The 13,665-nt window shown below is 37.5% G+C and overlaps 1 protein-coding gene across 3 annotated transcripts; it reads right to left on the bottom strand.

Annotated features, from left to right (window-relative positions):
- Positions 1–5,401: 5,401 nt before the first annotated feature.
- Positions 5,402–12,260, bottom strand: LOC131641979 (TSL-kinase interacting protein 1). 3 transcript variants are annotated; one of them, XM_058912271.1, is made up of 14 exons: positions 12,089–12,260; positions 11,529–11,738; positions 11,341–11,426; positions 11,208–11,255; positions 10,955–11,064; positions 9,614–9,698; positions 9,251–9,515; positions 8,959–9,111; positions 8,723–8,874; positions 8,377–8,615; positions 7,313–7,673; positions 6,581–6,988; positions 6,360–6,494; positions 5,402–6,042 (listed from the first exon to the last, which is right to left on the bottom strand). In XM_058912271.1, exons 2-14 carry the CDS (start codon positions 11,659–11,661, stop codon positions 5,815–5,817), a joined length of 2,403 nt encoding a protein of 800 aa, XP_058768254.1. In that variant the 5' UTR covers positions 11,662–11,738; positions 12,089–12,260; the 3' UTR covers positions 5,402–5,814. The 3 variants fall into 3 exon arrangements, with proteins under 3 accessions (XP_058768254.1, XP_058768264.1, XP_058768257.1); XM_058912281.1 differs by having other exon boundaries at positions 8,977–9,111; XM_058912274.1 differs by having other exon boundaries at positions 8,959–9,099.
- Positions 12,261–13,665: the final 1,405 nt, after the last annotated feature.

Genomic DNA, 13,665 nt, shown 5'->3' with positions numbered 1-13,665 from the left:
TTATTAATTAACAAAACAAAATATGACAATAGGAAAAGACGCCAAGTCATAAATCTTTGAAAAAAGTTTTAAATGCTGAAAAGGGGATTCAAAGTGAGGTTCCTTATAGCTATATTACCTTAGTTCTCAAAAAATTGAGATAACAGGTTTATTATTTTTTATGGAATCAAAAAAGACGCTAACTTATAACTATGTTACCTCGATTTTTTAAAACCCCGACGTAACATGTTGTTTATCTTATTAAAAAATAAAACATTACACTCACAAGACATATCCTCATGGTTTTTAGCATGTTGGAGATGAAAGCATCGTCATAAAAAGTGTTATTCGTTGTAGTGACACCATCTTTCCTGCCAAATCTTGCTTCTCCAGGACCTGTCGATTATGATTAATTAGTTTTAACGAGGATTCTATGACCCTGGGAATAAGGTCTCAGCTTCCTCGTCGTGACGACGACAACCAACGATAGTTCCTCGATCTTTAAATAACGTGTTTTGGCACATATGAACACCTTAATTACAATATATACATGTATGTCGGCCTTATCTGGCTCATGGGCGAGTACTGAGCTCATCGCCTGATCCGTGACTGAGAATGGGAGGCGATGCAAGAAAGACTTTTACCTTCAAGAATGCCTCCTTGCATTTTGTTGTCCACTTGAATCTCTCTTTCTTCTTCTAGGCAGAAAAGAATAGGAAAGTCTTGTCGCCCGCCCGCACATGAGAGAAGCAAGATATGGCAGCGAGGCGACTAGTGAGTTGTTGCACTTTCTTGATGTTGGTGGGGCTTCTCATAGCAATGACAGTCTTGTATTTACCCAGGTTGGCTTCGATGACTCTTTTTGTTAACATGAACCCTAGAAACTTTCCTAATTGAACTCTAAAAGAGCACCTGGCGGGATTCAAGCACATGTTGTACTTCATGAGTGATTGCAGAACATCTTCCAATTCCACAGCATGGTTGCACCCCTCAATAGTTTTCACTATCATATCACCAACATATACCTCTAGGTTCTGTTGAATCTAGTGGGAGAACACGGCGCCCATGAGTCGCTAATAGGTGGTGTCAGCATTCTTGAGGCCGAATGGCGTGACAATGTAGTAGTAGTTGTCGTGATTCGACATGAAGGCGATTTTATGGGAGTCTATGAACTCCATCTGAATCTAGTTGTACCCAAAATAGGCATCCATGAAGCTCAATATGCGGTATCCTAAGGACTCGTCAATAAGGCGATAAAATTCTGATATTAGAAACGGGTCCTTAAGACAGACGGGGTTCATGTTGATGAAGTACACACACATGTGCCATTTGTTGTTTGTTTTCCTTACCACCATGTTGGCTAGCCAGGTAAGGTATTTTGTTTATGTAATAAACCTGGCTTCGGATAGCTTTCCTACTTCCTTGTCAATGGTAGCTCTTTTCTCCTTGCCGAATTTTCGCTTCCTTTGCGACACTGGTTTGGCAGAGGGGTGGATGGAGAGGCGATGACTCACCGCCTTAGTATTTATCCCTAGCATATCAAAGGGAACCCAGGCAAACAAGTGGATGTTTTTTAATGAGTTGGTTGACAAGCTCGTGTTCTTCTTTCTCAATAAGCAAAGTACCTATCTTTGGCACCTGATACGTTGAAGGACCTATTCAAACCTCCTTCAAGTCTAATGCGGGTGTGATTCTTTTAATGTTCACGCCTACCTGGGATCCCAACAATCGAGGCATGCATTTAGGACTTTAAGGAGAGGGGCTAAGGGTGGGCTCTTCCCTCTCTGTCGTCAGGCTATTCTGATAATATTCTAGAGCGATGTGTTGGTCTCCTCGAATCGTATTGACTTGCTTTCCAAGCAGCACCTACCTCAGGACCAAGTACTGGTGGAAAAAATTACCCTTGGTGCATTGATGGGGGTCGACCTAGGATGATATTGTAGAATGACAAGGCGTCCATGATAAGGTAGATAACCTGAATCGCCCTAGTGTTTGCTCCCTCGCTACATGTTGCCTATAGTGTCACGTGGCCCCTTGTACATGTTTGCCTAACAATCCTATTAACGAGCCACTAAACACTTTGACGTCATTAGTATTGAGCTGAAGCTCTTGAAAAGCGTCCCAGAACAAAACGTCAGTAGAGCTCCCAGGATCTATCACGACTCGCTTGATGTCCAAGTATGCATGTTGCATAGTAATGATTAAGGGATCATTATCATGAGGGTTGAGTCTGATGGCTTTTCTGTCGAAAAAGGTGATGTTAACCCATGTTTCCTCGTGTTCACCCCTGGGGAATCCATGAGATATCACATGCCTTGTGTATTTCCTTCGAGAGGAGTTGGAACTATCTCCACCGGCGAAGCCCCAGTTAGGGTGTTTGTGTTAGAGCATAGAGTTTTATTGGCCATCTTCGAAAGGAAGGTGGAAGGAATGAGAATGAAAGAGGTGTGGCCTAAGTTAGTTTTACCAGGGGCCCACGGTGGACGTCACTGTACTGATCAAAAAGTACATGTGTGAATGGTATTCCTATAGGGTATGGGATACTCAGAGGTCTTTGTAGGTTTATAACAATTTAAGGTGGTTGGGATTTGCCTGTGACGAAGAGAATCCATGTATAGAGGTGTTACGGTGTTTAATGTGGTGTAATAGGACCTGCTCACATGAGGTGAAAGGCATTATATTCAAGTGTAGTGCTTAGGGTATTATATGCAAGTTATGATATGTTTGTTCACCTATTAAAGGTGAGGTATTTATAGAGGTTGTTGGGTCTAGGGCTTTATTGAGAATGATCAATGTCCACTCAGTCAATGGTAGACCGTTGAATCCCTATTTCCTCGGGAGACGTGGACTAGGTACTGACCCTAACCTCTGTCTACCCAAGAAACGTCTTTTCTCACGTTTTCCCTATTTGGGCGAGTGGAAGGTATGTGGGGCAAGGTGATACCTCCTGGAGGGCAACATATGGTAATCGTCCCTCCCGGGGGTTGCAAAGCTCTCGCCCTTGCTAGGTCCTTTATAAATATAACACTACACATTACTTTGCTCACATAACCATCCATTTGCATAAATTTTGTCTTTGGTATCAGAATATTTTGTAGGTACGTCCCTCGTGCTTGATGAAAAAGCGTACGAGAAGACAGTGAATCAAAACACCATGGTTAAAGATCACACCCATTAACGCGAAGGTTAAGGTTACATCATTTGACCAATTAATATACCTCCTGAGTTCATATGAGAATAATATATCCCTTCAAAATTAATCATTTTTCCAAAACCATCTTTAAGGACTCGTAGAGGTGTCAAAAAGGAAAGAGGTTTATGATAAAAAAGAGATGAATGAATTGTTCTCTCTTATTTAAAGATCAGACCATCAAATCCTAACTTACACAATCTTTGTGAGATGTCACATTTCCTCTCCATAGGAATTTTGAGTGAGTGACTGGTGTCCCGACAATCCACCTTAATATGAGGTAACTACCATATAAGCCAACTTAAAGGGATGATGGGCTTGTTTCATAACCTCTTCAATGAATCATGAGATAAATGTGAAGCTAAAGGCCACAAACAAACTTGAAAGCATTAGCATGAGGAATGCTGAGAATGTGAGAAAGTTGCCAAGCGCCTAAGAAGTAAATCTTGTTGATTTTAACTCACGGATGGAGCTCAGACGCATTGCTAAAAGGAAGGAGCATCGCTTCCCCTTATGAAGTTGGAGAAGTTTGAACTAGATGGCGAGTAAATAGTTATCCAACTAAGGGACAATTCCACGAAGACAACAAAAAATTAAAGTTGATCTCCCTAAAGAAATCAAGGCACAACTGACTTCGTGCCTTGAGAGGAACAAGAGTCTATTCTTATAGACAGCCACAGAGATGTCAAGAATAGATCTCAAAGTAGCTTGCCGCCAACTATCTTTAAATTCAAGTACACATTTATGTGGCATAACATCATGGGAACTCATATTCTGATTATAACCAAACTTCCATCGTTCATAAACTTTGATTTTTCATGAAAAGGTGCTACAAAGTAATGTCTTTCAACCTTAAGAATATTGACATAACTTATCAGAGGATGATGAACAATGTGATTAAGAATCATATCAAAGATTTGCTCAAAGTGTACATCAAGGAGAGTTTGGACTTGAATCAAGTCACATGATACATTTAGAGGAAGTCTTTTAAGAGATATGCCGTTACGGCGTGAGATTGAATCAAGAGAAATATCCCTTTAGGGTTCCGCAAGGAAAGTTACTGTAACTACCTCACCAAGAAAGGAATTTTTAAGTTAATATAAATAAGTGTAACATCGTGATGGAAATATTTACCCCGGCCTCTAAGAAGGGAATTCTGAGGTTGGACAAGGTCAGCCTAACATGCCTTTTTATTTTACAAGTCACCCGAAGAAAAAGATAAAGTTCAAATGGACACAAGTGCAAAGTAGCTCTATCTCAACTAAGGGAGGTAATCTCCTAACCTTCAACACTCATAAAGCCCTAGCAGGACGAGCAACAATGTGCATATCTATCGGCGTCGATAGAAGCAATCAATGTTGTACTCATCAAAGAAATGAGTGAAAGGCAGAAGTCGGTGTACTTTGTCGGTAAGGTGTTACATAGACCGAAATTGTGGTACCAAGATGGAGCTTCATAGCCCTACCCCACTTGATCAGTCCCAATAACATAATGGCACCACAACAATAAGTTCAGCTTCAGAATCACCTATATACCTTAATTATCATCATAACATGTCAAATAAATTTTTCAATTGAATTTCATACTAGGATAGGTAGTGACAACTAGAAGCAATTTACGAGCAACTGAGGCAACCCGAGAGCAATCTCTAGCCAATGTTGCATCTAGTAATAGGCCTACATAGAAACAACAGGGTCATCTCAATTTTTTCGGAGGCCCTGTATAGATTAGTCTTAATTTAATTATGGAAAAACAAATAGAGGCTTTATCTGATCATAGTTTAACCATTATAAACATTTTATGAAGCCCTATTTAGCCACATGTTAAGCGTGAAAATTTTGAGGTCATGTGCGGTAGCCCATCTTGCACGCCCTCAAAGACGGCTCTGAGAAACAAAGTTAACATTGCTATCATCATGAAACTTAGCTGCCCTAGATTTAGGTCCCCCAATCTTCTCTTCTTCCACTGTGTATAGCTTTTTTGTAATTTTATAAATTTAACATAAAAATGTTTTTAGAATTTTACGCCGTTGATATTAATAGAATGACCAGCCTTCCAAAAAGTTATTGCTTCCCTTATTGTAGGCAAAAATTGAACAAGACACATTTTGTTCAAAAAGAAAATTAGATTAAAAAAATATAGCACTTAAAATCAGATCAATACATTTAAGTTATGTACCCAGCCCAAGTTCTATTCTGCAAATAACTAAGGGAGAGAATGTGATCAATCAGATAAACAAATAATCGATAGTTTTTCATTAACATGCACCAGAAAGAAGAAAAAAGGTCCGTTAACTTCTAAAATCGGGTTTATGCCATTGGGTAACAAGACTTCCTTCTTATAGTACAATGTACAGAAGCTAAGAATATAAGAAAAGGACATGTTTACTTGGTAAAGGGATATTTATACAAAAGCTGACAGAACCCCATGAGACAGATACAATATAGATCCTTCTATGCCCATTTTTTGTACATACATGGAAGAGAGCCAAAATAGACAAACATATACATCAGGAGTTGAAGTGGCTCAAACCATTTTTCTCGGCATGCACACCTCAAGTTAGTTTAAGGAAAAAGGTTATTCACGACAAACTACAAAATGCCGAAATTAGAAAACGTTACCAGGAAGCAGTTCCATGTAGAGTCTCAAATACCACTTCCAATTTTAAAATCTGAGAGAGTGGCAGTTTCTTGAGCCTCAACTGTCGATGGTGTTTCCTTCTTGTCAATCCCAAAAAAGGAGCAATTCTGGAATGCATCCAGGCTGCTGGCTATCAAGCGATTCAGTCCACTAAGACTATCACTTAAAATTGGATCATCACTGTTGTACTTAGTAGATGGTATTTCCAAATCAAGCGGTCCCAAAGAATCAGGCTGCCACATGTAAAAAAAAGTAAAGATGAGGTGCGGATAAATAAGGCCAAAAGTATGAAGTACTTCAAAAGTTGCAGTAAATAAGACAACACCCATGGAAATGTTTTAAATGTCAATAATAGTTCAACCATAGTAACAAATATAATTGCTCAAGTATTTTATCGTCGTCAACTTATTATTTTGATTGGTAGTTTAAATGAAAGTGTGTTCAAAGTATTACAAATAAGTTTGTGACAACTGCCAGAGATAAACTTCCTCCAAATTTTCTTGCTGCAAGAAAATCTAAACAGAAAAATGGAGTAAAGAAAGGAAAGTACCCAATACATATCTGCTATCCCAGTAAAATCCTTTGCTAAATGATACTTGATATCTGCACCGGCCTCACAACTGTCCATAGGCATATGGTCTGTTTGAGCAATATCATCCACAAGGCTCTCTTTTTCAGGTGAAAGCTACAATAAAAAGAATGAAGGGTAAACCTTATTATATACTTCGCAAGAAACGTTCAGTAGTAGATAACAAAATCAATAAATACTACCTTATCCAAATTGTCAAAGCTTCTTTCAAGGACCTTTTTATCAGAATCTAAAGCAGCAGTGAGAGAAAAACAAGGACCATCTTCATGACGAATAGGATGTTTTTTAAATGAGAAAGCATCACAAGTTTCTTCAGCATCCCAGATGGATGACATATGAGATACCATAGTTGATTGTCCCATCTTGTCTTGGTGTTTAGATATGTGAGCAGCAATAGCAGCATCAAAAGAATCACTACTAAAAGGAATTTGATGAACACTACGACAATTCTCAGCAATTAGAGGATCAATGCAGTTATCATTGAGATCCTGGGAGACTCCTGATAGTAGATCCCCCACACTAATGTTGGTAAGGCTGTCAGCCCACTCACCAGCCGACAGGCCAGATCCACTGTTTGATTTCAACTCCTCCTGAGTACGTAAAAGAGGCTTAAAGCTTAAATCGTGGCATAATAGACATGGATGCTAATAACAGTGATAGACTACGCAACTTAACAAACCAAACAAAAACAGTAGATTAATATACCAGACAGAAATTTAAAACAGTGCTAAATTAAACATAACAATCTAAAAAACAGAGAAGGTAAAGACCAGAGTCCACAATACTTTCCATTTGAGCCGACAAAGTACACTGAAGTGAAACTTCAAGATCCATGGCATAAAAATTGAAAATCTATAGTAGCATCTTAAATCTAATAGATGTAAGTGAGCAAGATACAAGAGGATGACAATTACCATGTCTTCCAACTGTCTAGATACAGCTCCATCAGTCACATCTTTTCCATGCAATGATATATGGGCTGTAGGTCCACAAGGTTCCTCAGTACTTGTATTCTGGTATATACTTCCGTCTATAGTGTTAGGCAAATAAGTTGAAGTAGAGGTAAGAGCGTTGCTTTTGTTCATGGATGTTTCACAATTTACAGAGCACTCCGTAGAGTAATTGTTAGTTGATGGCATAGGAAGCGATGTCAAATTCACAATCTGATCCATCATATTATCATCACCGTTTTTGGACTGTCTAACTATGTAACTGGATGCTACAGGGGTTTGCATATTTAATGTCCCGTGCTCAGCATTAGAGAACCAACCATACCTTCAAAAAGATACATAAATATGATTATATTATGATCTGGATAAAGTAAAACATGAGTTTTACCCTATACTTTAACTACAGTAGAAAGTTATGCACTTTTCCTAGTGAAGAAAAAAAGAGTAACTGCTTCTTTAAATATTTGAGTACAACCTTTACATTACTACAAGTATCTTAACTTCCCGCATGAAAATTCAATCTCAATTTTGTCTCCGTCAAAACCAATGAATTAAAAGCTAGAATCCAAGTTTTTTCAAATTCCATTTATATGCTTTATTTTTTATCTACCCCTTGTAGTCTGATAAAAATTTGTATTCCATGAACACAAGACCTTCAAGTTGTTTTAGTTTCTCTAGCATGTTTCCCAAATTTCAAATTTGAATTACTTCACTATCTTTGTACTACAAACAACAAGGGCTCAAAACACACAAAAAAAACACCTTCAATCTCTCCCGTAACGAAGGAAATATAACCAGCATGGTTTTTCATTTATAGCACTCACTTGTGACTTGTCTGTAGAGAATACCAAAATATTCTATAAATTTCTTTAACTCTACATTTAAAACCATCCTGTTTACATTTGCCTCGTCAATTCAAAATTTCAATATAATAAAGCCTGATTAATTTATTAACCAATCAATAATAGAACAACAGATTTTCACATGTACTTTGGATATAATAATGAATGAAAATGGAAAAGAGATACCTTAAACGGAATATAGGCGGACTTCCTATCACTGCATATATATCTGCGGCACTAAGAGTAGATTCCTGGTTCCATCTTTGATAAATATTCAAGTTTTCCTTTTGAACACCATAAGGAAAAAGCATCAACTCTCCAACTGCTATGCTTGAATTGCCCCATTTGCGGTTTAGATGTTCTAAAATTGATGATATCTTCTTTCGTGTACTAAGAGTAAGCTCCAAGAATGGATTATGCTTCTCCTACAGGAAGAAAAAAAGAGGGGCCATAAATATGTAATTGTTTCCAGAAATCAGAAGCACATTCACATTGCTACAGTACAATTCTTTTTGATTTCTCTCATACTCACCATTTCCAAGACTCTTCGAGTGGGTTCATCAATTGGGAATAATTGGAGCTTAAGTTTCACAGTATTCTGTACATTGTTATCAACATAGTGATTTTGTGGAAATGTGGGTAAAGAGGGAAGGACATGATCGGCAGGATCAGAACATTTTTTCCCTGGAATGAACATTGATAAACCAGAATTATGTCACAGTTGATCCCTCAAAAGTTCTAATGGGAGCAAAGACCAAATATAAATACCTCCACTGTGATAGCTACCGGGATTCTCCTGGTCATGTTCAGCCTCTTTAACAGTGGCAGCTCGCTCCAAATGCTCAGCAGCATCTGCAACTAAAGAGACTCCAGCAATTGCAGCCTTCTCCCATTTTCTATATGCAGCTGCTGTGATCGTAGCTGATAGAGAGATATATCAAACTTTTTACGTTAAAAGTAAAAAAATAACACCTAGATTTAATATATTGTCATGAAAGAGAAAACTAGTCTAAAACATAAAACTGGTAAAAGATTTTGAAGGGAATTGAAAAAGAATCACCAGATTTCTTCCGCTGCCTTGTAGGTTTTGAGTTATTTGAATCTCCCTTAGCATTACTGCGGTTAACACCCATGTTCACATTGCGCTTCAATGGTGGTTTTGAAGGTCCAAGTTTTATGATATTTTGACTCTCAACAAGAATCATTTTAACTGCACGGGTATTTGACTGATTTGAGATAGTGTTAAGAGCAGGAGATTGACAATTTCCACCCTGCAAAGGTCGCTTCTTTATATTCTTCTTCCGGTCCTTCAAAAGTTGGTGCTCCTTCATGAAAGAATAATATAGGTCAGCTCCAGTACATACTGAGCACATTTAACTTTAAAATGCAAAAGTTTCCAGACAAATGCAAATAGTGTACTGACCAAGGCTTCTAAAAATATTTTAAACCTCCGGGGCTTTAGATGAAGTTTTGAGGCTTTGCAGCTATACTTTTCCAATAAAGACCACCTGTGATAGGTCAGATAAGTTGAGAAGAGACCATACTATAATTCATGAGAAACTTAAACTTTCAATGCAAAATATTCTGAGAACAATAGTAGTACACCCCAAATTATTTTTGGTGCAAAATATACCCTAATTCTTAAGGAAATTGCGAAAAGATGATATAACAAGAAAATTCACTGTCGATGTAAAATTACTTTACACCATAATCCAATGATGTGTTGCTGATAAATACTCAGCCATTTACCGGGGGTCAGGTAGAAGAAGTAGAAGAAGCCAGTATAGCATGACATAACTGACTCGCATATAATGAGAAAATTGGCTCAGCAAGAGTCCTCAAACTGAAACAAGCTGACCACATAGCAGGAGGATGGGGTACTAATTAAGTAAAATAGCAATTCCAGAAAGAAAATGGGAGGGTTTTATTTATACACTCCCCTACCTTAGACAAGGAAACTCAAGCGCAAAGGAGAACAAAGAGCTTATGATAAAAGTCCCCAGGTATTTGAGTGGCCACTCCCACAACACAATGACAAACCATCAAAATAATTCACTCAATCCTTTTCAGTGTTAAAAGAATTCTCATTAATGAAAAGATTATATACAAAACTAACCAGGCCTGACCCTCTTAGTTCTTCGGCGCATAAACATTTCTAATCAGGGGTTGGGTACTATCAAAGAGTAGTGAAGAAAAATATAAGAAATCGGTAAGGATGTTACAAGCAGAAGAGAGGAAGAAAAGAAGAGGGGAAAAAAGGTAAGCAGCTGCAAGTTGACTGAAATGGGAAGCACTTGGGATGGATGAGAGGTTTTGGTGGCATTCTCTTTTCATCTTCATTTCTCGACCAATTATAGTCTTCAACAGAGGGCTGCCATGCATCTAAGGAGCTTACTCTTCTTTATTTCACAGTTCAAACTGTTTTCCAAGTTTCTATGAGTTGTGATGTCATATAACGAGCTTTACTTGACATCTCATAAAGTGGTTAACATAGTCAGACTCTTAAACTGGTGTGGTAATATATAATTGAGTGATTGTAAATAAAATACTTCCACACTTAGAGCATCAAACTTGAACTCGGATCAGACACCCAAATGGTTCTTTTAAAAGGAATATGCACTTTTAAACATTCCCATTGTATCCATATCATACGGTTTCTGAATCAGAAATGAACTTAACTTGATGCAAAAAATATAATCTATATCTTCCATTTATATGTATAAACCTATTTAATTAACAACCACTCGAAGTAAAGGTGTCTTACCAGCGAAGCATTGCCGCATTAGTATCTTTTGAGTTTTTGGCATCCAGGCATAATTCTGGACCAAGAAGTTTGTTCATCCGTCTCACAAGCCGATAGTAATAATGCCTAACCTGGAAGTCATCCCAATAGAGAAAAAGAGGAGTGAGAAAGAAAAACAGGCCAAGGTATTTATGTAGAGGAAACTAAACACTAACATTGGGACTTTGGGAGGCGAATGGGATAGCTGAAAGGGTAAAAGCATTGTAGAGCATACCTGATCCTTGTTTTTACTTTGTACACGGGAAGTGATTTTCTCAAAATTCTACATTCAAGGATATTGCAATTAGCAGTTTTATGGTACCAAAAGAAATAAAAACAACAAAGGTAGTAATGATAGATAAGTATACCTTTCCAACTTGTCGTAATGCGGTGAAGAAGCTTTCCTCCTCTTGACGAGTCCAAGCAGCCCACTGCCTCGTTGGTTTTTTCGGAGCTATATATCAATAACATACAAGCAAATGTAAAACATTTAACATCTCTCAACAATCACAACTTGCTAGAAAAATCAAATAAAAATTAACTCTCAAAAGCTAACCTGGCTGCTGAGGCATGACAACATCATTTGCAAGAGATGTCGAAACACCCGGATCCCCATTTTGAACCGAAACAACAGTCTCAGAATGAAGTTGAGTGTTAAAATCAATCAAGATTTCCGCATCGGCCTGCATTTTTTCTTCATTCACATGCTCATGCTATTCAAGTTCAAATTCAAATTCAAATTCAAATGCACCAAAAGACCAGTTCCCTGAGAACATCAACAAAAACAAACTATAAGAAAATCAAAAATCACACCTGAGCTGCAACTCACTAGCATAACTTCCGATGAACAGCAATCGTAATTGTCGAATACAGATACAAATCACAATTCACAATGTAGGTTACAGGCAAAGAAAAATCAATTCGCATTCCAACAAGTTTCATACATATAAAATTCAAAAAAATAAATAACACTCTCAAAAAAATGTCTATATTCAAACTTTCATTGAAATTGACTTAAACAAGTTGCGAAAGTAACACAATTAGCAACAAATTCGAATATTCTGATCAATATTTTTATACAGAAAAAGGAACTACGGATGAATAGAGAGATGTTACCGTAACGAAGTATCGTATGAAGAGAGTGAACGTTGACGAAAGGAAGAGAAATTGAATTTCTGAAAACCCTAAATTGATGGGAAAGGAAGATGAAAGTTGAAGCAACAAGATCCACGATGAAGATTCATTCTGTTCTAAAAATCAAAACGCTTCGTTTCCCAGTTGTTGCAATTTTTTTATTTTTTGCTTTCTTCACAAATTATATTTTATGTATTTGCAATTTAGTCCTTGATTCAAATTGGCAAAATAAATTATTTTTTTCTCTTAACTATACCCCAAGATTTATTCTGGTCTCTTATCTCTAAAAAATGTTTTGAGTGGTCCTTTAATTGTTCAAAAAGAATCACGTTTGTCCTTTCTGTCAGCCCCATTAGTCAAAGTCAATGGAATAGCGTATGTGGCATACATGTGGCAGACACGTGTTTATTTAAGTTGCCATGTGGGTTATTTTAATTGTCATGTGGGTTATGTTGTCAGAGGAATAAAATAGAAAATAGAATTGAAAAAGAAATGTCATTGTCATTGTTGGTTCTTGGAGGAAACCCTAGCGCAGCTGCCATTGACGAATCTCCAAGTTGAAGTTTCTGCGAACGAAGACGAAGACGACATTCAAGGTGAAAGCGAATACGACCTTATCAGAGGTAAGTTTATGCATCTGTATTAGTAACGTAGTTAGGTCTGAAATTATTATTTTGTTTTGAATTCCATCTTTCTAAAACCTATGTTCTTCGCGTCTATCTAGGGCATAGTCTGAAATAGATGAATATCTAAACATTACAATCCACCATAGTGGTAAATTTGCTAGTGAAGACCTGAGTGTGTACGAAGGAGGCCAGATTGCTAAATTGAGAGTATATGCTGATAAGTGGACTTATTTTGAGTTGTTAGGTAGTATTAAGAAACTAGGTTATGCAGACATAGACAACATATATTATAAGGATCCAACTGCTGGGATGAATTTGTTGGTAGATGACAAAAGGGCCTTGGAGATTGCTGATTTATATAGGGTCCATCTTAGTGTTGAAGTCTTTATTAAACTGTTGAAGCTAACATAGCGGCAAGCAACAAAAGATTTGGAAATATTCATCCGGGAATTATCGTGTCCATAGAGATGGTGGAATGCCATTCAATAGTTTATATTGTTTCGAACTTGGGTTTGAATGTTCAAAAGGTAAAAAGATATAGACAGGAAAAATAAACACATTCTTAGAAGAGAAATAACTTAGCAGGCATGCAAGTATACTCACTCGTCACAAACTTAAACTTATCGATCAGTTGCACTCAACCTACGATACTTATCATCACCATCACGTGTCTCTCACATCAGCGTCCATCTCTGGAGCACCTACGAGACAACTCACAACTGAGGTTATCTCTAACACAAAGCTGTGAGAACATTCATATTCTTGCGTCAGCGATCTCTCGCGCGCCGCTCAAACACGAAAGCATTAAGCTTCAACATATAAGTGATTGACAAGCGTCAACTATAAATGTATCTCTAGAGTTTAGAAACTAACAGAAATCTATCCCTAATCAGAATATGTGAAGTTTATCTCTAAAGCAACACAAATCCCAAA

The sequence above is a fragment of the Vicia villosa genome, linkage group LG1 (genome assembly GCF_029867415.1).
Source record: "Vicia villosa cultivar HV-30 ecotype Madison, WI linkage group LG1, Vvil1.0, whole genome shotgun sequence".
NCBI lineage: Eukaryota > Viridiplantae > Streptophyta > Magnoliopsida > Fabales > Fabaceae > Vicia > Vicia villosa.
Note: the sequence above shows the minus strand (reverse complement) of the source record. Positions and strands in the feature narration are given on the sequence as shown.

What these genes read in the sequence shown, in the direction of transcription:
- LOC131641979 (XM_058912271.1), bottom strand. Translation starts at nt 11,661, where the DNA reads ATGCAGGCCGATGCGGAAATCTTGATTGATTTTAACACTCAACTTCAT. An exon ending in AAAGTAAAAACAAGGATCAG is followed by an intron (nt 11,065 to 11,207) that starts GTATGCTCTACA and finishes GATGACTTCCAG; the next exon opens with GTTAGGCATTATTACTATCG. An exon ending in CGGTAGCTATCACAGTGGAG is followed by an intron (nt 8,875 to 8,958) that starts GTATTTATATTT and finishes TGTTCATTCCAG; the next exon opens with GGAAAAAATGTTCTGATCCT.